This window comes from Podarcis muralis, chromosome 4 (genome assembly GCF_964188315.1).
Source record: "Podarcis muralis chromosome 4, rPodMur119.hap1.1, whole genome shotgun sequence".
Taxonomy (NCBI): domain Eukaryota; kingdom Metazoa; phylum Chordata; class Lepidosauria; order Squamata; family Lacertidae; genus Podarcis; species Podarcis muralis.
The window spans coordinates 24,917,277-24,943,602 of NC_135658.1; the positions used below are offsets into that span (position 1 = coordinate 24,917,277).

The following is a 26,326-nucleotide window of genomic DNA, read 5'->3' on the forward strand; positions in this document are numbered from 1 at the left end:
AGGCGCGCGCGTGCGTGGGGGGGGGGGAGGGGGTCTCCCGGGCCAAAACGGCCATGAGGAAAAGCTGGACAGTCGCTGCCCTGGTCGAGGGAGTTGGGGGTGGGGTACGAAGACGCCCCCTGAGAGTCACCGCAGCCACTCGGGTGCCGCGCTTCGTTGCCTTTTTAAGCGCAAAAGTAGCGCAGACCCTGAAAGTCCCCTGAGCGAGGCTCCGGCTCTGGGTCGAGCTTGCCCCGCCGGAGCTCAGCATGCATGCGGACGAAAGGTGTGTTTGTGTGTAACCGTGAACACGGGGGAAAGCGCCTTTGAACACGTGCAGAGTGCTCCGTCACTCTCAGCGCGGAGTAATCGCAGCCCGGGAGGTACCTGGCTTCCACGTCAAAGGGTGGTGCAGGCGCTTTCCATGTAGGCTCAAAAGCGGCGGAAACGACCCTGGACTATTTTGGTGTTTTAATATCGCGCCTCAGGGCTTACAGAAAAAGTAAAGTTAGCAGTGGGCGTCCTTGCAAGCGCGCACGGAGAATAAAGTCGGGCTAGTATACTAGCAGCTCTTATTTAGCCCGAGAGCATCACTTATTATTATTATTTATTGATTAGTAAAGCAGTTTCACAGAGCCCAGATTCTGAACTTTTTTTGCTTGCTTTTGTAATAGGCAGCAATTCAGTAGATGTGCTTGCTGAATTTGTACATGTCATTCACTATCAAAGGCCTTATGGCCCTGACAGAACTGGAGATACCCTGTTCTTCTGTGCAAAGTTCATTTTTCTAAATGGGAAGGAAGGACTGTAGCAATAGAGCTGTTGCTTTGCCCCAGGTTCGGTCTCAGGAATTACAGTTTTAAAAATAATCTGATAATGGGGGAAACGTATACTTGAGACCATGCGGACTCACTGCCTTTCATACAAGACAATATAGATGGACAAATAGTTTGAACTGGCCTCTTATGTCTGTATTTACCAAATACAGCTGTCTCTCTTGTACTTTACACAATAATAGGCTAATCTTCCCATGCATATATGGCCACTCACATACAGAAATGAGACCCCAAGCTGCACCTAAAAAATTGCTGATACAAAACATGCAGCTTCCCAAATGAGTGCTTGTATGCACTACACTTGTTTTCAACCTGAACAATAAAACGAGTGGGCAGTCTGCTTTTTGTTGAGAGTCACATTCCCTCAGAGGAACCAGTCAGGGACTATATGCCAGTGCTGAGCAGAGCCAGAGCTGCATGGTGGGGGAATAAAGATCTGGCCCACCTAGCCAAAAAAGGTTCACCCATGATATGTTTTTTGAAACTGATGCTGCACATTTCACATAGGTCCATACCATAAACTGAATTTGCAACATACAGTATACTTAAATCTTATGGATTCATTGCACTTTAGATCTTCACTCATAGGGAATCATACTTTGACCTTTATTATATCAGTTGTTCCACCATAGCTACTCTTCACAAGTAAGTTTAATAACTATAGTGGGATCTGAAGAGCTACTTCAGGGAATGCTATGGTTTTATTTTTCTTTCAGGAGCAAATATTAGAAACCGTTTTTGAAAGTCCTTTAGTTGTGCTATGTTGCAAGTGGGGTTTCAGTCCTTAGCTCCTTTGGATCTTGCTCTATACATTTTAAGACTCCTAGGCAAAATAGATTTTAATAAATTGTTACAAATTTATAGCATTAAGCTTATAGTATACTATGGCAGAATACTATAAAAATTACTTAGTTGCTTGGAATAACACAGAATTCACTTGTTTAGTAAAAAAGGGGATAATGGTAAGAGGAGGGGAGCAAGAACAAATTTTCCAGATACTTACTGAGAGCCGATACAGATAAATTTCTAAGTGAGAACTGTAAGCAAACTGAATTACTCCACCCCTCAACTCCTGAAGATAAGGCTGAAGGTTAACATTTCTACAGCTAATTATAATCTCATTACTCGTCCCCTTTGTCCATATAGATTACGGTAATAGTCACTAAAATAGAACCATACAGAAATTAATCATAGTGAATATGATACAGTGAGAAATGGAACTGTGACACTATATATTACCAGCTTAACATGCAGCTAGGTTGTTATTTTTCTCAATTTGGATCAAAGCTGGTTTGGGTAGAAATACATAAAAATGTGATATTTCGTAAGAAATTATAGGAATGATATAGGACAGATGTGGATACCAGGAAAGGTCCTAGAACAGATAATTAAACAGTCAGTCTGTGGACAGTTAGAAAAGAATGCAGTGATTACTAAGACTTAGTATGAATTTTTCAAAAACAAGTCATGCCAGACGAATCTCTCTCTCTCTCTCTCTCTCTCTTGATAGAGCTACAAGCCTGGTGGATCAGCGGAATACTGCAGACCTTGTGTATCTTGATTTCAGTAAGGCTTTTGACAAAGTCCCACATGTGAGGAAACTGGTGAGATGTGGGCTGGATGAGGTAACTGAAAGTTGGATTTGTAGCTGGTTGACTGACCGAACCCAAAGAGTGCTTGTTAATGATTCCTCATCATTCTGGAAAGCAGTGACAAGTGAGGTGTCCTGGGCCCATTGTTCAACATCCTTACAAATGAGTTGGATTTAGGTATTGAAGGGATGCTCATCAAATTTGCAGATGACACCAAACTGGGAGAGGTAGCCAACGCGACAGAAGACAGAATTGAGATTCAAAATGATCTTATCAGATTGGAGAACTGGGCCCAAAGTGAAACTAACAGAATGAAATTCATTAAGGATAAATGTAAGGTTCTACACTTAGGCAAGAAGAACCAGCTGCGCCAATATAATATTTGGGGCACCCGCCTTGCCAGTAGTACATGTGAAAAGAATCTAGGGATCTACTGACTACAAGCTTAACATGAGTCAACAGTGTGATGCAGCAGCAAATAAGTTAATACTGTTTCAGCCTTCAGCAACAAGTATACTGTCCCGATCAATGGAAGTAGTAGTACCACTCTATTCTGCCTTGGTTAGACCACACCTGGGGATTGGATAGGAAGTACTGGAGCTTCCCTGATGGAACAAAGCTTAGATTGAACTACCAAGTTTTCTCCAGTTCCATTGTAGGGACACAACACTCATTGCTAAAGAAAAGCCAATCTAAACATGGTCTTGGGGCATGTGTAGAGTTCCAGTTGAACTGAGCTTCTGAGCATCATCTTTCCAAGCCCTACCTGGAGATGGCAGGGCTTTTAACCTGGGGCTTTCTGCATGTAAAACATGCTAGTATTGGAGCAGAGGCTATTATTAAATAAACCACTTGCTCTACAAACCATTGGCCCACGGCTAGAATGAAATCTTTTAATTGTGTGATGATTAATTGTACGGATATGCCAAATAATGTAGAATGTCACCCGCATATACTGCATCCTTTATTCTCAAATGAGAAGTGTCCTTCATGCTTTGCAGTTGGCTAAATGCCAGCTGCAGCAGAGAGGCTCCCTGAAAAACAGTGTTATAATATATATAAAGGGCACCCTTGTCTTTGCTAGCAGACAAACCCTTAGTTAATTAATGGCTCTGCTTGTATGGATGCATGGTTTCTGAGCTTCCTTTGGTTCTAACAAAGTCTTTGTTTACAAAATGTGCTTATTAAAACGAGTTAATATGTTATTCTACTGGCTGCAGCAACATAACGTTAATTTTATCTTTGTAGAACTATTTCTGCATAACTGCCCCCCAACAAAAAAAAACCCCAGGATCAGGGCCATGCTACAAGGCAATAGGTTTTTAACCCAGGTGTGGGATATGTGACCCTACAAATGCTACTCAACTCCAACTTCCATCAGCTTCATCAAGCATGGCCAAAGGTCAGGAATTATTCGAATTGTGGTCCAATAACACCCAGCCATAGGGACGCAGGTGGCGCTGTGGGTTAAAGCCTCAGCACCTAGGACTTGCCGATCAAAAGGTCGGCGGTTCGAATCCCTGCGGCGGGGTGCGCTCCTGTCGTTCGGTCCCAGCGCCTGCCAACCTAGCAGTTCGAAAGCACCTTCGGGTGCAAGTAGATAAATAGGGACCGCTTTCTAGCGGGAAGGTAAACGGTGTTCCGTGTGCTGCCCTGGCTTGCCAGAGCAGCGATGTCACGCTGGCCACGTGACCCGGAAGTGTCTCCGGACAGCACTGGCTCCTGGCCTATAGAGTGAGATGAGCGCACAACCCTAGAGTCTGGCAAGACTGGCCCGTACGGGCAGGGGTACCTTTACCTTTACCTTTAACACCCAGCCATGGTGCCCCAACTCCTGCATAACCATTTATCCCCACATCATAACTGTTGTTTATTCATTCAGTCATTCCAGGATGGATGTTTACAATCATGCTATTTCAAATGCTGTTTGCAACCACTAAGACTCAGGCAGAAGTGTATATTGCCGCATGCCACCCCAATCTCTGAGCGGTGTGAGATCCCAGGGGGTCCCAGAGTTTGGTTTCCTTGGAGTGAAGGTGACAGTGGAGGCTGTGTTGTCTTGATGATATATGGTTTATTTGCACATCTGTACAACGGGAACCTAAGATGGAGTGGCTCACAACATTAACACCTTCCGGACCTCTCGTGGAGGAGGCACACGAAGAAGGATCTCAATGAGCTCAAGGTCTAGATAGGTTCATATGGAGAGAAGTGGACCTTTGAGGTATTGAGGTCCTGAGCCGTTTAAGCATTTAAAAGTCAAAACCAGCACTTTGAATTTGGCCCAGAAACTACCGGGAAGCCAGTGCAGTTGGGTCAGGATTGTAATATGTTCAAACTGTCTTGTCGTGGTTATTATAGTTCTGGGAGGGGAATAGGGTCTCCTGACAACTCTCAGCACCAACAAACTACAACTCCCACAATTCCTTGGAGGAAGCCCATGCTGTTTAAAGTGGCATGATACTGCTTTAAAAGATGGATTGGATGCATTTGTGTATTTCACATACTTTCTTCACTTTGTTCCTCAGGAACACAGTGTGTGTTTATGTTCTTTTGAGAGAGTCCTTTTAAGGATCTTTTTAATAGTATTGGACAAAGTGTTCACTGTTGAATGTACATCATTAATCTAATCTTTCTGACAGATCAGGTCCTAACACTTTAGAGAAAACCAGCCTGCCACACCATATATTAAAAGCACTCCTGTGTCACTTAACAGTCATAGCTTTCACCAAAGAATTATGGGAACTATGGTTTGGTAAGGGTGCTGAAAGTTATTAGGAGACCGCCCCCCTCACAGAGCTACAGTTCCCAGCACAGTTAATAAACTACAGTCCCCATAATTCTTTAGGAGAATCAGGACTGTTAAAGTGCTTTAAATTTATTATATGGATATGATTGAGTCACTAATATCCTTTTAGTTGCACATAGGCAGGATTATTTTCTTCCATCTTAAGCACTAGATAAAATATTACAGCTCAATGGTACTTTAATAGCTAGAAGATCATTAAAGATGATCCTTTTAGATTCCAATCCTATAACACATACCTGGGAGTAAGTCCCACTAGACTCAATGGGAATGACGTTGTTATAAATTCTACTCATATTGATCCATGACAGAACTCCAACGTATAGTTAGCAGAGTAAAAACGTGAAACATGTTGCAAGACTCTCCCCAAAATAGACCAGAGGCGACTATATTTCATATACCAGAATTTACTATTGCTGCTGAAGGTAAATGAGCATAATGGTCACAAATCCAATACATTCAGGATTGGCACTGTCCATAAGAAAACAATTTGCAGCAGAATTAACCTAAACTTACAATAACTTAACAATAAGACTAAAACCTTAACCCTAAGTGTACTATGTACAGAACACCACACTATTATTATAGTCAGCATGACCTTGAGTGAAAGAGATAACAGATGCAGTCCAAACCAGCTGTTCAGCTTCTCCGAAGGAATAACCCAAACATCAGGAACCTTCTGCCTGTTTTTTAGGCAAAATAGAGAATTCCTTGTCAGTTAGTGTGGCGTTTGCCCATTCTTTGGGGATACGTTTGTATTGGGGGAGAGAAGGGGTTACTAGGTTGACCAATAAGAAAGCCTGAAGGCGGAGCCTACCTGATTTTGAGGCTCAGCCTAGAGGTTTTGACAGTTCAGTTGGTTCTTTTTGGGGGGGGGGAGATAGAGGAGTCAGGGTGAGTTAGAGACAGGGACAAGACTGAGAGGGAATAGAGTGACAGCGTTTCGAATATATTTTAAAACTTGTTTGTGTTTGAAATAAACTTTAATCTTCATTGTTAACTCTACCTGACTGAGACTCAATACTTCACCAGGGAACCCTGAGTTTTTTTCCACAAAATTGGTGGCAGCGGAAGAATAAAGTAGTGGTGTACAGGTCAATAGTCCGTGAAACGACTGGGGGCTCTGTACGAACTCCACAGTTAGAAACCTCCGTCTTGCACTAGTTGTACCACACAGAGAAGCTTCCAGAACCCTCTTGAATCAATTAGAATAGGAAAGAGCTCTCTACACATCAGATCAATACTTTCTTCACCAAAAAAATGCAAACTGACAGACACTTCTAAAATCAGAAATAACTTTTCTTCACAGTCATACAGCATTTGAATTCTTCATTCACATAAAATAATAAATTATATCCCTTATACATATATGCAATAATCAACAACAAAGAGAGATGGGCAAAAGGTACACATTAATAAGATGTTTCTCCACTAAACTGACATTCCGCACAGGACAGAATTGGAAACAACCGAAGAACAATAATACCTAGTACTGTATGTGTGTCAAGACTCAATTGCTGAGGTCTTCTCATGGGACGATGTTAGCACTTGCCCCTGAGCCTCAGCTGACCTTTACCAGGGTCTGTGCCCTTAATGTTGCTGGCCTTGCCCTGCGGAACTCCTTGCAAACAGTAGTTCAGCAGGAGTCATCCCTGCTTCTTTTCAGATGCCTTCTAAAAAACTAATTCAGACACGCCTTTCATATCTGGAATTCTCTGCCAAACGGCTCCTATTGGTGTGTTTGATTTTTTTAAATTTCTTTCATTGTAATGGTGTGTTTTGAGTCTGTATACCACCTCATTATATTCTAGATAAAAGTGCAGTTTATAAATAAATAAATATGTAAAGGGATGCACAATCTGCATAGTATTATTTAGCTTTATAACAGGCTTATGATATAGAACCATCATAACACAGTGACCTGAATGGTGCCTGCTATGGGAGCTTATCACTAAAATCTCTCTGCTGACTAAGCTACAGCATAGTCTTTTCATTATGTAAACCACTCTGGAACAAATTTTAATGAAGGGTGAAATATAAATATTTCAAACAAACAAAGAAATCTATGTAATAGTTTACAGGCTGATTGCAGAGCAACATACCAAGCCATTTCTCAAAATTGGCATGGTTGCAATGAAAATCCGTATTATTCATTTGCTGCATGCCCATATGATTTATTCCATGTGTTTTCAACCCAAAATTGAATTTAGGTTCATACTCCTCATAGATGAACAATTAATCTGGCCATGCATACTAGAGCAACCAGAAGATTATCCATATTGATGCACAGATTATCTTCTGATTGCTGTAAAGCATGCATAGCAAGATTAATTTTTAGCCTATGAGGAGTAGCACAAGGTGAACTAACAGAAAGGTCAGAGCTAACATTGTCTGTTGTCTTACGAATGGAGTGGGCAGCCTGTGGCCCAATAAGTTCATGTGGACCTTGGTGGTGGAATTTTATGTGGCCCTCATTCAGATCTTTGGCAAGAGCAATCTGTCCCTCTCCATATAGCTTGCAGGGGGTAGAAAAAAGAAAAAGATATGAGATAGAAGGGAGTGCCATAAAGTGTGTGACTCTACACACTTTTTGGCTCTGACCCTGCCTACCACAGACTTCAGCCCTGCCTACCATCTGCACACAGCTCCCAATGTAACCTTCCCCCCCCCCCCCGGCAAGGAAATGCACATACTCTGTAAGTGTCACAGAAAAAAATTAGACATCTCGTTTTCTCGTGGGAGAGCATGGCAGCCATTTTGTGTGCCATGAGATCTCACATGATTTCACACCAAGATCCTGTCCAGAACAACAACAACACTTCCACCCCCAAAAAGCACATTTTTTCTGGGTGGCACCCCAGAGAGGGCATTTTCGGTTGCTGTGTGAACACGGCTGTGAAAAAGGGCATCTTTTGGGCTCCGTGATCTCATGCAGGTCGTGTGACTCGTGAGGGAGCACAGGCAGCAAGACACGCTTCCTGGTTTGGGGGTTCAAGATGTTGGAGGGTATGAATGCAGTCCTAGAGAAACAGAAAGTTACTAGCCCCAGTGTTAGAACATAGAAAGATAACGGTCTGGTGTAACTAGTTACATATTATTATTATTTTGCAGTCGAACAGTCTCACTTCATCCTATCAGTACACAATACAGTGGTACCTCAGGTTAAGTACTTAATTCGTTCCGGAGGTCCGTTCTTAACCTGAAACTGTTCTTAACCTGAAGCACCACTTTAGCTAATGGGGCCTCCTGCTGCTGCCTCGCCGCCAGAGCACGATTTCTGTTCTCATCCTGAGGCAAAGTTCTTACCTGAAGCACTATTTCTGGGTTAGCAGAGTGTGTAACCTGAAGCGTATGTAACCCGAGGTACCACTGTAAAGCATTCTGTTCATTCTGATAGCTAATAAAACCAGCCTTCAGGGAAGACATGTAATATTAATTTAATGGGCTTTTGTTTTATTTTTAAAGCAGGAAACATTATTATAAGTTTTTCAAATCCAATTTTTCATTAAAAAAAAAAATTAGTAGTCGGTGGCAAAAAAATAAATGTGATAATGATAATAAGGTCCTGTGAAGTTGTTAGGAGATCCCTGTTCCCCTCACAGAGTTACAGTTATTTGGAAGAAGAATTGATTGTTAAAACACTCTGTAGACCAAACTTGACAAGCTATAGTTCCCAGGATTATTCAGGGGAAGCCATGTTTGCTGAAGTGGTATGACAGGGCTTCATGCTACTTACATGTAGCGCATGCCTTTCCTGTACCACTAGATGGCTCTTTCCAACCATAACTTTAAATTGTATAGCGAAATACATTTATAGTCATCATTATACACATATAATTCATGGTGCTCAGCCCATAGTACCGCACCTCACACAATCAACACGGCTTCATGGATCGTTCCAAATACTGACAATTATCCACATCTTATTCATTCTGTAGGATTTGTACAACAGCCAATAGCACCATGGAGTTTTAACCTTCAGAGCCTGGGGGTTGGAGGAAGCTAGTTATGACTTATGTAAGGCCTACAAAGCTTGTGAGCCATAAAGCAGAATGCAGTTCTTTGGCCATATATAAGCTGGGTCCACTCAGTGTTCTGTGTTTGTGGTCTGTCTGGGATTGTAAGAACTGGGAAATTGCAGTCAAACACAATTAAGCATAAGGGCGTGAAGGGGTTAAGACCAGAGAGGTTTGTTTCTAGACTCAGGTGATCATGCCCCTTTACCTCTGTGAGGGAGGATGTGATGCTGTTTCTCTTCCTTTGTCTCACTCTCTTCTCAGCATGTAACCCACCAGAACAGACTCAAAGTTCAGACAGCATGTTTGAAACTATATTGTGAATTTTGCGCCCAAGAGTAATCTACCTGGCTTCTCCTTGCTGCTGTGTGGGGCAACACATGAACCACACCTTTGAATTTAGTGAGTAAATATTTTAAACTTACTTAACAGTGTGTGGTCTGTTCATTGCTAGAGAGGGAGAGGGTGGGGCAAGTGCTTTAAGACAGAGTAAACAGGCTATGCAAAAAGGTTGAACAACCTATATTCCAGGCTATGCTGCAGGTTAACTCTGAAAGTGTTTTCAACTCTGCTGGGGGTTCTCTCCAGCTGGAGAGTGTTCTAAACCCCATGTTTTAAACCTAGGTGCTCAGCTGATTCTGTGGGTCAGATCTATTTTCCAGTTCCACAAAAACGGGGGGATTGTCAAGCACTCCCGAGGCTTGACCTTTGTTTGAATCACAAGGTAGTCGTACTTCCTTTTGTGATGGCCCCTGAAGAACACGATTTGGCTTGCTACCTCTGTTTGTGGCCTTCTGTAGCCTCCCTGCTTTTATCTTGGTTTGGTCGTTGTGGTTTAGTTGTGTTTTGAGTCTTTGTGAGCCCATGGACCAAAGCACGCCAGGTTTGGTCATACATTCCACCTATTGGTAAAAGAAGGCATTGTACTTCATATTAGTATTATGCCACATCCTAACTATGTATTTAAAGCACCTCCGGAAGGATCAAGGCTTCAAGGCAAGAACTCCAGCAAGTGAATGACAAAGAGAGAGTTAGCTGGGAATCCAACTCAAAGAGCCACTAGGAACCACACAGAAGAGAAATGAAAACCCTATTACTGTGATCAAAGAACAGGGAAGTAGAAGTCAAAGGGGACCCAGCCCCTCTTCCTTTGACAGCCTGTGTTTCAGGGGATGAGACTTGTAGCTTTCACAATAAGCTTTATTACCTCCCCACAATTTGTGCACTAGGTTCGACAAGCTAGCTGTGAACTTCATTTGGTTCAATGAGTCACGAGCCTAGATTAAGGGTTGCCCACAATGCGGGAGTCATATTTGGGCATCCTGGTTGTTGCTTTAGTTTTGCGATTGCTACGGGAATTATTTAGTATGCTTCTTGAGAGACTTTTGTGTGTTTTGCATGAGCCGGTAGGAGCTCTCATGGCAGGCATTTTAGCTTGACCGTAAATTCAGACTGCGTGATATTTAAGACTAAGTATGGTAAAAGAGAAAAATGGAACAATAATAGAGGATTAGCACAGATTACGTGGCAACGACAGAATTCCCTGCTATGAAAATCAATCTATTATTTGGCACCCACAAAATGCACTGCAAATGCCCAGTACCCCAGCAGGAGTGTCCGATATGTCGATTCTGCTGCTGTTCTGAAAAACAGTGTCTTCTCAGTTTTTTAATTAAAGAGTCTGATCTGTGCCAACCAGAGATAGAAGGATTGCCAGCAACATCCAGTCTGTTCGGTGGGTGGGGTGGGGAATGGTGGCATGAAGGGAATTGCCATGCTATTTCAAGTCTTGGAAAACAGAATTTACAAGCAGGTACTGGAGAACGTGCATGAATGTGCTTTGACGGTTTGGATTGATAGTGCACACTCTTTGGTTATTGTTTCCTAGATTATAAGCTAAGTTTTGAACTGATAAAAAAACTATAGGCAACAATGCTGTGTGCCTCACTGATTTCAAAGAGAGGTACCTGCATGGTAAATCGGGGCAGGGAGCGGAATTTATGCCGAGCATCCCGATTCAATTCTTCTGCTGCAATGCATCTACATGTAGAGATCTGCAAGCGGTGCATGGCTGGCAGGCACTCTGAATAGGTGGTCCTCCACCATAATGCAACATTTTGTCATGACTGATAGCCACTTGTTGGCTTACTTTCCGCTCACTTTTGTGAAAAGCTTTCTCCAGTATTTTTTAGACAATGTGCTTTTCAATCATTATGATATTTTGCTGCATTTTTATGATGTAAGCCAGGCATAGGCAAACTCGGCCCTCCAGAAGTTTTGGGACTACAACTCCCATCATCCCTGACCACTGGTCCTGTTGGCTAGGGATGATGGGAGTTGTAGTCCCAAAACACCTGGAGGGCTGAGTTTGCCTATGCCTGATGTAAGCTACTTTGAGCTGCATTATACAGTCAGACCATTGGTTCACCAGGCTGTGTACTGTCAACAGTGACGGGTAGTGGTTTCAGAAAGCAACTTTCCTAGTCCTTACCTGGAGATACCAGGGATGCTGCATGCAGGTGATGCCAGCTTCACTTCCCAGTATATCTCGGTAAGGCAGCGAGTGATCTAGAGAGCTGCTGCTGGTCAGTGTTGACAGTGCTAGGCAGACCAGTGGCCTGACTCAGTAGAAAGCAGCTTCACAGGCTGCTTTTTTGAGTTTATGCATGTATATGTTAAAGAAGCAGCACACTTATTGTTAAAATAATACTTTTGTTTGCCTCATTTGCAAACCCTCAGACTCTGAATATATTTTAACAGGCTAATTCTGAAAATGTAACATTTTCTTCTGCTCACTCTTAATTAGGAAAATGGTGTATAAGGCAGATGGCGGAAATCTTGCCAGTGAACAAACCCAGAATCCTTTCCACCACATGCCACCATTCACTGCTTTAACACATTTCTCTGCCAGAAAAAACATTCCGAGTTCCACCCCCCATAGAATTTAGCATTTGCTATTTATGTCATATGCATGTCTAAATCTATTATTGCCTGCAAGGAGAAATTCTGTAAAAGTATGTTTGGAATTACATGTTTGATGATCTGCCAATAACATTGCATTTTTCTGTTATTATTTTAAGCTTACAGGTCTGTTTTTGCTTTGTACGAAAACAATTGCTTGGATCACAAGATGAATTAACTTAGGCCACAACCCTAGCACCACTTACCTGGAAGTAAGCCCCAAGTAAATTTGATAGGACTTGCTGCTGGGTAAACATGGTTGAAATTGCACCGTAAGGCTGCAATTGAGCTGGGAGCCAGACTCGTAGAACTCAATGGGACTTGTATGTATGGGATTGTGTGGATAAGGAGCTTTGTGGAAGGAAAACTTTCTGTTACTTCCTCTCCCCTGCATCCACCCAGCCCCTAACTCCACCACCCACAAAAAGCTCTCCAGAGGTTTAGGGAGCCTTCCTGAACATCTGGGGATGGACCTAAGATGACTCACAGGTAGTAGTGCATTGACAGCCGTGTCCCTTCTAAAGTTATACAAATAACCTTATAATTATACAATAGTAATAATTTGGGATGCTTTGCAACAATCTTCATGTGTTGCCTATCAGTGAGTTCTGCTGTTTTCTGCACACGTAATTGGGAAAAGATTAGTAGTGTTCCAGTATCGTCTTTCAGAACTCCTTCCACTTTGGCAAGTGTTGTGAAGCTGCAATTACTACTGTTAAATTCAATTTAGTTATAGACTTCAACACCAGATTGGTTTTTTGCAAAATCCGGCAAAACACCCTTCCCCGCTCCCACAAAAACTACAATAGTCTTATTGAAAGTCCTGTTGATTTTGAAAGTCCTTATTGAAAGTCCTTCACATTTTTGTCAGTTGCTTCACCTGAAGAGGAACCTCCATATTTGCTTCATATTTATATTTCAGGCAATAAAAGACTCCTGCACTGCACGGGTTGGACTAGATGACCCCGCAGGACCCCTTCCACTCTGCAGTTCTGTGATTCCATATGGTGACCATGAGGAAGTAAGTATATTGATCCCCTGTCTTACTCAAAATTCATAAATCTGATCAAAACTCTTTTGACTTCCTATGAAATTCCTTTAAAGCCATTTGCCTGAGGAGAAACTACCCAATTCAGCTTTGAACTTCACTTTAGGTGATGTGGGTTTTTTGGCAATTCTCACGCTAGGTTTGCAAACACCCGCTTATGTGAGCTTCTGTGCGAAGAATAATCGCCAGGGCCTACAAGGGACAGACGTAGGGATATTTAGGGAAGCAAAATTGTTGTGAGCTAATCGGCATGTATGGCAGAGCTTTCCAAACTGTGTGTCGCAACACACGTTAGTGTGTCGGCTGCAGTGTGTAGGTGTGTTGCATTAACACTCCCTGAGCTCCTCCCGGGGCTGGAAAAGGTTAGTTTAACCTCTGGTTTGCTAGTAAAACTGAATTACAGTGTCGCAAAAGTAGCGGGTCCATGGATTGGCTTTCAAGAAAAGGGCATTTGCAGTACCTCGCTAATTAAGAACCACGATAATAAGCTAAAAGAACACACACATGATACAGCCTGTGATTTTGATTTGGTTTTTTTTTTTTTTTAATAATAATAATAAATTGTGCCAGCGGAAGCTTTCGAAAGGCAAATGATAAATAAATAACAGTTAAACTGAGTTCCTGAGGAAGAACCTACCACATGAAAGAATGTCAGATAGTTGTAAATATATATAAAAAACATGGCATTATTATATAAAAAGTAGTAATACTGAAATCTTTCATAAACTGCCACAACACAAGCACTGCATACCTCAGAACACTCCTTTCATACAAATGTAAACAAATACACAATCATTTTGTTTAGTTTAGCCTGATGGATTTACAGGTGCTGTTGCTTTAGATATCTAGACAATGGGTAGGATATGATAGGCTAAAATGTTAAGGAAGAATATTTGGAATAACATGGGAGTGGGGAAATGCAGCTTCAGATTCAAAAGCTTAACATAAAAAGCAAGAACACAGTGGAATATTGCCCTCAAATGTTATTGCAATGAATTATTTTAAAATAGGACTGTTAAACTAATCTGATTTAGGTATATATATAATATAAATGAAGATATTTATGCCTTACTTATTTTTAGTATCCCATTATCATTTTGAATAATCCTTATGTTAACATAACTAATAAAATGCATCATTTTAAACAATTTTAAGAAAATATTTTAACGTACGCTTGCATTTTGATAGAGATGCAGGGTTAGTATAGTCCATCATAGATATATAACAATATAACAGACCAGGTATAATCGGGGCCAGCATTTGGGAACGTCACTTAAGACAACTAAGGCTGCTGCCCCAAATATATTCATTTCTGTGTATACATGGTTAGAATAGGCCTATTTAAATAGGAAAGAAGAGTTCACAATTCCTGGCAGCTCTGGAAGTGCCAGCCATTGTTGCCTCAATGTGATGTTGATAAAGTACTGCATGCTTTCATCATGTAAGCCATTTCTGGTCCTCCAAGTGATCACAGAGAAGCAGCTAGAGAGGCCAATGTGTATCTATGGTTTCTGGGATTGCTATATATACTGTAGATCGGTTTTCCACCATAAGATATAGCTGCAACAAAGAAAAGATGCACCTGGGGAGGGTCTACATCTCAATGGCAAAATATATGTTTTGCATGTATATAGTTCCACGTTAAATCCCCAGCGCCTCCCAGTGAAATGGTCTCAGGTTAACTGGGCTTGGAAGAATTCTGCCTGAGAGACTGTCTGCCAGAGGAGACGATACTGGCTAGGGTGTTGAGGGAACAACTTGGTATAAAGGCAGCTCCATAGATTCAACATATCCCAGAAAGAAAGGCATTGTCACTGAATTACCTTTAACATTACTGCTCTGAAGAGTCCTATCAGTTTTAAGGATAAGGAAGTAAGGCCCACAAATCAAATTTAAGGCACAAAGAATTCTCCTCTATATATTTTTCCCCCATATAGACACTAAATGATAAGATAAATGAATACTATATGGCAAGTTTCAAACAACTGAACACTGCATACCATGTGGTAGGTGAGCGGGCCATCAAACAGTTAGATTTTGGCCACAAATTTATTTCCAAAGCAACTGTTTTGCTAGTTACCCATCTTTGGGAGAAATTTTAAGAAACAAGATAATCAACTGCTACTAACCTCTCTCTCTCTCTCTCTTCCCCTGTACACACCACCAACCCCTAACCTGAATTAGAGCTTTGTAATTTGTTTTTACAGAACACACAGTCATAATAAAGAGTCAAAACCACCCACACAATACATTATCAGCACACAAGTCCCGAGGGTCGCTGAGATCCTCAGTACAAGTACACGCACAGGACCTGCCTGTGAATGGCAAGAAATAGGTCATTTCAAAACAGAAGGAACAACATAATCACAGCTCCATGCAACATTCTACACAAATCCAGTCACTGATACCACTCTTCGATTGCCACTTGCTCACACTTTGATTACACTAAATTAAAATAAAAAAATCAAAAAAAAGGGAAATAAAGCAGCTTCAAAAATGATGTCAGGATACTGAAAGTACATATAGATTATTATGGTGTGAATAAAAATGGCACTGGTAAATGTAGGACAGCAGACTTTTTCTTCTCTTATTAAAACATTATTGCACAGAGACCTTTAATCACACGTTCTTCAGTCTTACTTATTTTCCTAAAAATGTGACATAAGTGCGATGGACATTTAAAAAAAAAAAAGAATGTAGAAAAGAAGAACAGCAGCATGATTTGTCTGAATTAATCCTTATAATTTAGTAGGATAAACAGAACCCTGCTATAAACAAAAATAAGTGCTCTCTGCTCACTTGAAAATAAAACAGCACAACACTGTGGAAGCTTGTAAATGCTCAGAGTGGGCAACGCTGACCCAGAAGGAAAACTTGGCTTAAGAACACGCCTGTCCTTGGAAATCGATGCTGAAAATCTGGATTTCAAGTGCACTCATTAACATAGCTATTTACAGTCCTAAACAGCCTAAGCTCAAAACCAGCTTGCATTTAGGACCTGGTCTGCAAGTCCTTCTATCTGCAGGCTCAGACGGAAGTTATGGATAAATGGGTTAATTTTGTAGAACTCTGTACAATAATTTACACATATACGGGTTGACAGGCTCCTGCCTGATCCAGCCCATCTTTGCTTTCTGTATCAGAATTCTCTGACTGGCTCACTTCTATTCCAGAAGGCTTTGGGTATCTGAACGGGTATCCATTGTCGTCAAAGAACCTTCGGAAAGTGAACTCATAGAAGGCATGTTCCGTGTGTTTGCCGCTGGAGGAAGTCTGCGGGTCCCATGCCCTGGTGCTGTCCTCACTAGCGTCATCCCAAGGGCCTTCTTCCTCAACGGGATCAAAATTCGAGGTGTCCATTGGATGGCTTATCTTTGGGACGTAGGGAGCTGCCTGCCTGCGGATATCCGTGGAGAAGTCCATGGAGTCAAAGAAAGGGTGAACCTTGAGGTCGTCTGCTCCATTTCTCCCGAGCCTCTCTTCAGCAGCACAGCACAGTTTTGTGATAAGGTCCCTTGCTTCGGGGCTCAGCTTGATCTGGGAGGGGATGTGCAGTGTGTTCTCCCAATTTATCACCTGAAGAGTAGTGAATATAGATGGTTAGCATCCAGTAGCATTCCTCCTGAAAGGCAAGCCTTCTAGACATAAAACAGGACAGAAGTTAGGCTATCCTGGTCCAGATAGAGGCACAACTGGGCCACCAGTTGAAGCTACATGCCACTGAGGCCACCTGCGCCTCAATCCAGAAGTATCCTCAAGCTACAAAACGTGTTCTGAGGTAAAAAAAAAAAAATCCCCCAAAGATTCCACCCACCCCCTCAAGAACTCTTAAATCACTGATATCTGCATATGGATACCACTTGGTTAGATGCTAAAGAGTGGCAATACGAAGTAGGAAATTATTTAACAAATTCATTTAATTTAGAAGGAAATGTGATCAATGTTATTTACAGAGAAGCCTAAAATGAACTTATATTAGAAATACAATCTAATCATTCTAGTAATGATTTTTAGTACTGGCTCTGTTAGGAATTTTGGATATCTATGGCTTTTTTATAGTATTACTGTTGTCCTATAGATTTGATTTTATGACTGATAAAGGGCCTTTCCATCCATGGCAAATTCCTTCAAACTGTATCATCGGTCAGCTTCAGATTGTCAATATTTTTCAGGCGGCATTCTAGAGCATACTAGAAGTTTAGTTTTGTGCAATTAAAGTGGGTTAAATTGCTCTGTTGCCTGGCACAACAAATCCGCTAAAAAAACACACCCCAGACTTTTTGCAATTAGGAAAATGGTGGTAAAATGTATGGACAAGATAACTGCTATGCAAGTAACTCCGGTTGAATGCTCATTGCCATGTAACCTCTTTGTAGAACGTCCTCCACCAATCTGCCCACCCTGTTCCTGGTTGCCCTGCTAGCCAGGACATGTTTGCCAATTCCAGAGGAAGAGGAGAGTGGAAATCCACAAGTGGGAATAAATTCCTTTGGGAATTTATTATCCATTTGAATAAAGTGAGTGATACATTATTGGGTGGCTACTGGCACTGTGCTGTTGTGTGTTTCAAGACTGCTTAATACCAGACTGAGTAAGTCAGTAAAGCCACACCTGAGTGGGAGATAGGGAGGGAGTAATGTTGTGGGCATCTATTCAACTCAAAAGCCAATGGAGTGAAGGCAAACCACTGCGTTTACGGCACTGAAGCAACCTCTCCAGGGCGCCAGCCTGGGCAGTGTGTATGGAGGTCCTGGGGTGCCCCTCTCTCAGCCTCGCTGGCGTGGTCCAAAGGAAAGCAGAGCAATACTTTTGGCACCAGCTTGGCTGCAGGAGTTGCCGGAAGGAGGTGTACAAGGAGCCATCCAACCGTCACTCCAGATTTGTACTGTTTGTATAATAGTGTATTACCCTAGGTCAGGGGTCAGCAACCCGCGGCTCCGGAGCCGCACGTGGCTCTTTTACACCTTTGCCGCGGCTCCGGGGCAGATACTAGTGAGGGGAGGAGGCACATTGTGCACCCCGACACTCCCCACTGTGGCGGGCGCTGTACTGGCTGTGACGTCGCATGGGGGCGGTGCGTGCGTTAGTCACACACCATCCCGACGTCACCTTCCCGCCCGCTGTCAGATCGCGGCTCCAGATATATATTTGTTTTAAATGTTGCAATGGTTTTGCGGCTCCCAGTTTTTTTTTCTTCGGAAACGGGTCCAAGTGGCTCTTTTTGTCTTAAAGGTTGCAGACCCCTGCCCTAGGTAGAGGTGGGTGAATGCATTGGTTTAAGTTGTGCTTAATGCTGCTAGATTATTTTTTTTGGTAAGCCGGAAGTTCTCTTTGTGAAAAACGTTTCATTAGGGATTAGCTGTGTTATCTTGTAGGGTTGGTGTAGGGATGCCTGAGAAGAAGAAGAGGAGGAGGAGGAGGAGGAGGAGGAGGAGGAGTTTAGATTTGATATCCCGCTTTATCACTACCCGAAGGAGTCTCAAAGCGGCTAACGTTCTCCTTTCCCTTCCTCCCCCACAACAAACACTCTGTGAGGTGAGTGAGGCTGAGAGACTTCAGAGAAGTGTGACTGGCCCAAGGTCACCCAGCAGCTGCATGTGGAGGAGTGGAGACGCGAACCCGGTTCCCCAGATTACGAGACTACCGCTCTTAACCACTACACCACACTGGCTCACACCCACACCACACATATGAGGCCTGTATGTGGAAGATTGCTAAGGGTATATTTCAGTTATTTCATTCAGCTGCCAACTATGCCGAGTATGAAGAGTTGTATTTCTGTGATTTTTATTAGTAATATCTTTATGTGTAAGATAATATTTAAATCAAGTGCAAAGTACATGTTTAAAGCAGCATGAAGTTAACCTGTAACGTTTTGGCTTTGATACTTTGGAATGTTCTATTTGATGTCTTTAAAATAGTGTTTAGGATTTTTGTTGACATATAAACTGGTACAGAAAGGATTTAAATAAATCAAATGCACAATAAAGACTGGGCACATTCTAACCTCCTGGAAAGCTTTGTGCAAGCAAATCAGGATGAATGCTTAATAAACATGCTTATTGTCTAGAGCAGCCCATGGCCTCATTTTGTACAAAAGAAAATTAGTACTAGATGGGCCATTGGTCCGAACCAGCAGGCTCATCTCATGTTGTGGACAGCTCAGTTAGGAAAGCATGAGACTCCCCATGTGGAGCAAAATATTTCTGCATTGCAGGAGGCAGGAGTAGATGACCCTCATGGTCCCTTCCAACTCTGTGATTCTACGATTCTATATAAAAGCCTTTGCTTACGTCAGGCCTCCCCAGACTCAGCCCTCCAGGTGTTTTGGGACTACAATTCTCATCACCCCTGACCCTTGCCCTGGTCCTGTTAGCTAGGGATGATGGGAGTTGTAGTCCCAAAACAGCTGGAGGGCAGAGTTTGGGGATGCCTGGTTTAGGTGTTCATTCCGTGTTGTTTTTAAACCTATCCTTGGTTGTTATATAATTTTTAAATTTAGTTTTAGATGATTTTGAGGATACGTCTGTAAACTGCCTTAAATATATATATGTAGAATATTCACAAATAAATAAATAATAACACCCATGCCTTACCCAAATTGGATTGTTGCCTAACAAAAAAACCCAGGGTTGATTTATTATTTGAAGAAAATTGAGAAAATGGGGGGGGGAGAGGGGGACCCCCACAGAGCTACACCATTAATTTTTAACAATATTAATTGGGAGTGAATTTACCTTCAGCTGGGTTTCTGTGGGAGAGGCAGCCAGAAACGGAGGCTGCCCAACCAACATCTCAAAGAGAATCACACCAACACTCCACCAGTCACATAGCTGAGTGTATCCTGAAAGGCAATCAGGAAAACAACGTGTTATCTGCTGTGTTTTCAAAGACGCAAGTCAGATTTTATTTGCAATTTTATCAATAACCTTGCCACTTATAGGTTCGTAACTTCATCTGAGAAGAATGAACTGTGACCAAAAACCAAAACTATTGAAAAATCTGCTTTATGTGCCCTGTGATGGCTGAGCTTGATCCTGCCTCTGAAAGCAAAGTGGATATTCAAAAGTGCTCAGAGTATTTTATTCACTGCACTATGAAGATTATAGCAAGCCTCAGAGAATATGGAATTCTGTACTGAGATGCCTGAACTTTTTGTATAAAACGTATATACAGTCAAACCTTGGTTGTCGAACGTAACCCGTTCTGGAAGCCCTTCGGCTTCTGAAATGTTCGACAACCAAGACATGGCTTCCGATTGGTTGCAGGAGGTCCTGCATTCAAACGGAAGCCGAGTTGGACATTCGGCTTCTGAAAAATGTTAGAAAACTGGAGCATTTACTTCCGGGTTTTTGTCGTCCGGGAGCCAAAATGTTCCAAAACGGAGGCATTCAAGATCCGAGGTTTGACTGCACTGCAGTATGGAATACTGAGTGCTTGTGATGAAGGGTGAGCTAGAAACATTTGAAACAAATAAACCACCTACCTTTACGAAGGAGAACTTCAGGTGCAATATAATTGGGTGTTCCAACTAATGAATGGGCTAAACACCTCTGATGTTGCTTTTTAGCTCTCTGCTCCAAGGTCTTCAACCTGTCTCCACATCTGCAGTTGGACACATCATCCCAAAGGTCGCTTGGCTCCATGCTGTCCTGCCTGATGTGGCTCCCTTTCAACAGATGGGAAAAGAAAATAGGAAATTACATGGAAAGATCAACAAAAGCTCTCCCAAGAAACAAAACAAGCACGATTCACCATGTTTTTCTCTGAACTGCAAGCTTTGCAATTTAATTTGGGTTGCAATTTTTGTTTGCATTTCATCCCTTCCCCTAACATGTGACATCTTAGAAATGAATAGAGTGTTTAAAAAAGGTTCAGGAGACAAAAGGTAGCTGCTTACTCAAAGATAAAAATGTTTGTGGTTCTTGGGACTCAGAAGCAGCCGCAAACGGTGACTACAGTCACCTCTGAGTTGCCAGTATTTCTCTTCACTTAAAGCAGACTATAGCACTCTGTTGCCCTGCTGCAACAAATCCACTTAAAGCAACAACAAACTAGACTCTTTGCAATTTAAAAAGTAACAGGGAAACGTAGTGAAAAGTGCGAGATGAACATCTGAAAAACAGGAAGACCACCATGCAAGTAAATCAGGATGAATGCTCATTGGCGTTTAACTTCCTCACAAAGAAACTGGAATGAATGCTCAATAGAGACTGGACAATGTTGTATTCCATGTAGCACCAAGTCACTGGTTCTGTCAGTGCAGGATTTTCTCCTTGTGCAACGAAACCTTTCCTCCTCTCCTCCCTCCATGTGCCCCCAATTCTGTTCTGCTGGCTCAACTTTTCAGAGCAGGTTTTGCAGGGTAGGACAAGTGCGAGGGAAGGAGGAGGCGGGCGGGAAAATCCCATTGTGCTAGCAGTAATATTTGCACTGATGGGAATATTTAGCTGAATGCCTCCTGTATTCTAAGATGAATGCCCAATGAACAGGTTGTCTGGAGGAGCCCTATATGTTATGTGGCTCATATGTCTATTGTGCATGTATTAAAAACACCTGTGTTTGTAAATAGGCTGGCGTCGGCTACTGCTACTGTCTCTCTGATTTTACACAGTCACACCTTGGCCCCCTCATCTCCAACCCAAAATCTGCCACCAGAGTCATTCACTTTTTTCTCTTTCTGCTCCTGGTCCAGTACAAATTCCTTGTCTTCCCCTTTAAAGCTCTCCTAAGCCTGGCCTGCCTTTATCTCTGCTCTTATATCCCCCACGCATCCCCTGCCCATGACCATCACTCCTCCAGCCTCTGCTCCGTCTCTCTTTTTGCCCCTTATCTTTGGGCTGCCTCTTAGAACAAATGGGTGACATCACCTCTCTCACATTCTTCAAACACCTCCTCAGCCCCCACCTTTCTCATGTTTTCTTTAAATGTGTTTATTGTATTTTTGAGTTTGTGCTATAAGCCACTCTGGGGATTTTTTCTGAAGGGGAGGATATATACATATGCTGAAGTCATCGTAACAACAACTATGGCACATTTTGAAGCTATCTCCTTGCCCCCAAGCCCAGTACCTTTCTGGTAATATTTCGAGTTGTGCGTCCACCTGAATCCAGTGCAGAGGCCAAAGTCGGTCAGTTTGATGTGTCCATCGAGATCAATCAGAATGTTATCAGGCTTGATGTCTCTATGGATAAACCCCATTTTGTGCACGCTCTCTATGGCCAGCGTGAGTTCAGCAATGTAAAACCGAGCTAGCTTTTCTGGAAAGACTTCCATCCGGATGAGCAGGCTCATCATGTCTCCGCCAGGGATGTAGTCCATCACAAAATACAGGTTCTCCTTGTCCTGGAAGGAGTAGTAGAGCTTAACCACCCACTCATTGTCTGCCTCTGCAAGGATATCCCTTTCGGCCTTGACGTGGGCAACCTGGTTACGGTTCAGCACGTCTTTCTTCCTCAGGGTTTTCATGGCGTACAGGGCGTGGGTGTCCACTTTGCAGGCAAGGCAGACTTCCCCAAAAGCACCGATACCCAGAGTCTTGATTTTTACAAACATGGATTTGTCCATTTTGGCTCTCTTGAGCCTGTTGTAGTTGGACTCCTTTTGGTAGAGAATTTTCCTCATCTGCTCTTGTTCTGTTTCACAAAGGCCAGCCTGGGTTAAGATTAGGAGGTGGGGAGAGAAAAATCAAGGGAGTCAGGATCATCACACACACACAAAATTGCCGGAAAAGTTGTACAATCACATCAGTTACGAAAAATGTGGAACTAAAGCTCAGTCTGTTTTTGTTCCATCTCACCCCCTCTAAATATTTAAAAGCAGTACATGCAGGTTGCATTCATTCTATTACTTTGTTATTTTCAGTTCATGCTTCTAAGGTTAAAATCTGGCTCAAAAATAATCACTGCAACTATCTAATCCCTCATTGCATTTCACTAGCCCACATGGCAAGGAAGGTAACCTTGAAAAATCTGAGGGAAATCCCTGATAAAATTTTGTAAGTCAAAGGGATTCCACTGGTCATTAAACCATAAGAGGACCCATAAGCAGTGGCGTAGCTAGCCGCTCAGGTGCCTGGTGCAGGGGGGGGGGGGGGGAGTCCTGCAACTGGGGGCGGGGCAATCTGCCCATGGAGGCGGGGTGAGCCTCGTCAACGCTTGAAGCCTCTCTGCTGCTGTAGGGCAGCTGTGGGAGAAGCAGTAGGCAGACGCAAGTCCCATGCTGCTGTTTCAAGCAGCGCGGCACCTGCAGGCACCTAAGCCACCATATCACTCCTAAAAAGTTTCGTGAGCCCAATTTTTAAAAAAAAACTTATTTTGTCATCCCCCTTCAGTGATGACACCCAGGGCGGACCACACCCCTCATACCCTCCTTCCTCCACCACTGCCCATAAGAGGAATCAAGCCAAAGGCATAAGAATTCTAGCACCCTAGTTTCAACACTGGCCAACCAGATGCCTATGGGAAGCCTACAAGCAGAATATTACAAACAGCCCTCTCCCACTGCTATACTCCAACCACAGGAATTTAGAGGTCTGCTGCCTTTGATAACACAGCTTCCATAGAGCCAACATGAAGAGGAGTCTACCAATTCTATGAGTCATTGACAGCCTTATCTTCCATGTGTTGTTTGTCTATTCCCCTTTATATCAGGGGCAGTGGGGCTTGGCTTTCTGCTCCTTCCTCTGTATTGGGGGAAAAACTGGGTAGGGAAGAAGCACAAATGATACCCAGCACTAAATCAATGGTCCTAAATGTCAGAAAATATCTCTGTAGGGGGTTGGATGAAATTGCGATGTATCAGGAAGTGTGAGAGACTTGCATATCTATGCTGTATTGAATACAGAGGTCTGCTACGTTATCCCAGTCTTATTACCTTTCAAGAAAAACAAAAGCACACACACACAAATTACCTTGGCCATTTCTTGCTCCAGCTGCAGCCGGCGATTAATTTTCTGCTGGTAGGTCTTTATGACGTTCTCCACATGCTGCTCCATGTAGAATTTAAAGGCGAACGGCGAGTAGCTTTTAATACGTGACTCTCTTTTCTCTTCGTCTCTGCCGTTCTTCCGCACCGGCACTGGGGACGTCTGGATCTGTTTCTTGTCCTTGCCCGGCTTTTCTGCTTTGGCCGACTTGATTTTGTCGTTCCTTTCCCTGTTTTCCTCAGCTTTGTTTCCTGATGAGCTGGGGACTCCCCGAAGGGTCTGCTCGATCCCTGTACGTAAGCAGCTCATATCAAACTGCTCGGAACTACTGGGCAGCAGCAAATGCTTCGGATAAGGAGGCGGAGGGCACCTCAGCTCCTGATTGCTGTAGTCCACATCTAGCTGGTAGGCATTAGCTCCTCCAACAGGAAGGGGGTGCTGTTCGGCCATTCCTAAGCCATCCACAGCCGAAGACTGCGCAGCCAGCCAGCCAGGATGAGCGGGGCCTACTGCAGTCTGAGGCTCAGGCCTCATCACCCTTGTGCTCTTCACTGGCTGTAGAATATGAGCAGATGTGACGGCCGTGATGGTGTTTGGAGAAGTAATGGAGGCCTCAGCTTTGCCTGGAGAAGTCTGCCTCATGGATATCGGCATCTGTTGCTGGTGGCTGTTGAAAGAATTGGTTCTGCTTGGGACGCAGCCCTCAGGCCTGAAGGGAACGTGCTGCCGGACCGATGCTTCCAGGGCTGGGTTCTGTAATGAGTCGCGGCGGGATGAGGACGACGAGGACGACGAAGAGGTCGTCTGCCACTGCTGAACTTGAGGGTTGTTCATATCATACAGGTCCATGTTCAGACTGTTTCTGGATGGCGTCAACAGGCCCTGCGGTGGGCTGTCTGAAAATTCATTCGTATACGCTGGGCCTCCTCTGGTGATTACGTGCATCGGGTGGGAGGAGGGGATGGGTTGCTTGTGATGGGAGTGCGGCATATACAGACCGCCTGGTGCTTGCTGGAACCCGTGGCCGGAGTTATTCTGAACAACCGTTCCTTTGTTCGGAAGGCTTGGATACCCTCCCTCCTGCTGCAACTTGTTCTGGAAAGAATGGCTCCTCTGAATCCCATAGCCGAGAGCCTGAGCCTCCCCTTGCACCATCACGGGCTGCCTGCCGTAATGAGGGCTGTTTGAGCCAAGCTGCAAGGCCTGGGTGCTGTGGCCAGCCACCGGGTAGTTGATCACTGGAGCATCCATGTTTGCAGGGTAGGCTTTCTGCTGGTGACTGACAGGCGTGTTGTGGGAGCCTAAGCTGGCAGGCCTTTGTACTGGAGAGTTCATGGTTGCAGACTGAGAAGCAGAGAGCAAGTAGTCCATGTATGGCCTGGGAACGTCACCCAGCATGTTAGCAGCTTCTGCCCCAAAGCCTGCACCTTCATAGCCCGGGTTGCTAACCTGGTGGTAGGGTGGGAAAGATTCGCTGGACCCTTCAAAACTTGGCCTGCGGCTTATGTTGTTTGGCATAATACCCTTTCCTGTAGTGGGGAGAGAAAGATAATGGGTTGGGTAGTGTTAGGAAACCATTCAGGTGAATAGACTTAATTCATCATTTCACAAAAAGGTTTCAGATCTGTGAACAAAGGCAAAAAACACCCCCACTGTCATCGGTTAAAACAACACTTAAACTTGGCTCCGTACAACACTGCAATGCAAATGATGAAACAGTTTTGAAACTAAAAGGTCGAACTGTTCTTCCTAGTAAATTCAAGTGTGTTTCTTGGCTAAGTTTACCTTTGCATTTGCACTGAACCAGAAATAAGGAAATGGAAGGAGGAGTAAGAGTGAAATGCTACATGATTCTTCAGGATGAGGATACGACTGCATCCATGCTTATGGTAAAATACAATTTCTTTTCTTTTTGTACTGACAAAAAGGCAAAATTCTCACATTCAGTATTTCCTTTCAAACTCCCATTTCAAACCCTTCAACAGCAAAATGCAATGAAATTGTTGCAAGGCTTCTATCTGGTTGCATCAAACTTTAGCAGATTGGGAATGAAACTTGAAGTCTATATTGCCACACAGTCCACAGGTCAATGATCTTTTATCCCTTGAGAAACCACACTTAACAGGGTCAAGACAGCTACCAAGTTGCTTTCATATTCCAC

The 26,326-nt window shown here is 43.3% G+C and overlaps 1 protein-coding gene and 1 long non-coding RNA gene across 14 annotated transcripts in view; one reads left to right on the forward strand and one right to left on the reverse strand.

The window, feature by feature from the left end:
• The first annotated feature begins 31 nt into the window (after window positions 1-31).
• On the forward strand, window positions 32-21,807 carry LOC114595722 (uncharacterized). 10 transcript variants are annotated; one of them, XR_013392532.1, is made up of 9 exons: window positions 32-265; window positions 2,326-2,440; window positions 3,656-3,809; window positions 9,494-9,631; window positions 12,310-12,402; window positions 13,113-13,211; window positions 16,412-18,151; window positions 18,491-18,958; window positions 20,182-21,807. It is a non-coding gene; the product is annotated as an uncharacterized LOC114595722 (long non-coding RNA). The 10 variants fall into 10 exon arrangements; XR_003706323.2 differs by lacking the exon at window positions 20,182-21,807 and having other exon boundaries at window positions 18,491-19,307; XR_003706325.2 differs by lacking the exon at window positions 20,182-21,807 and having other exon boundaries at window positions 2,326-2,419; window positions 18,491-19,307.
• LATS2 (large tumor suppressor kinase 2) overlaps window positions 13,756-26,326 on the reverse strand; it is a 47,972-nt gene continuing 35,401 nt past the window's right edge. For 3 of the 4 annotated variants that reach the window (XM_028726299.2, XM_028726306.2, XM_028726302.2), the window contains 5 exons: window positions 24,151-25,694; window positions 22,310-22,892; window positions 20,725-20,907; window positions 19,976-20,082; window positions 13,756-16,814 (listed from right to left, as the gene is read on the reverse strand). In XM_028726299.2, coding sequence (XP_028582132.2) covers window positions 16,320-16,814; window positions 19,976-20,082; window positions 20,725-20,907; window positions 22,310-22,892; window positions 24,151-25,694 — 2,912 coding nt within the window. In that variant the 3' untranslated portion in view covers window positions 13,756-16,319. The remainder of the gene's footprint in view (window positions 16,815-19,975; window positions 20,083-20,724; window positions 20,908-22,309; window positions 22,893-24,150; window positions 25,695-26,326) is intronic. The other variant, XM_028726307.2, reaches the window with a different exon arrangement.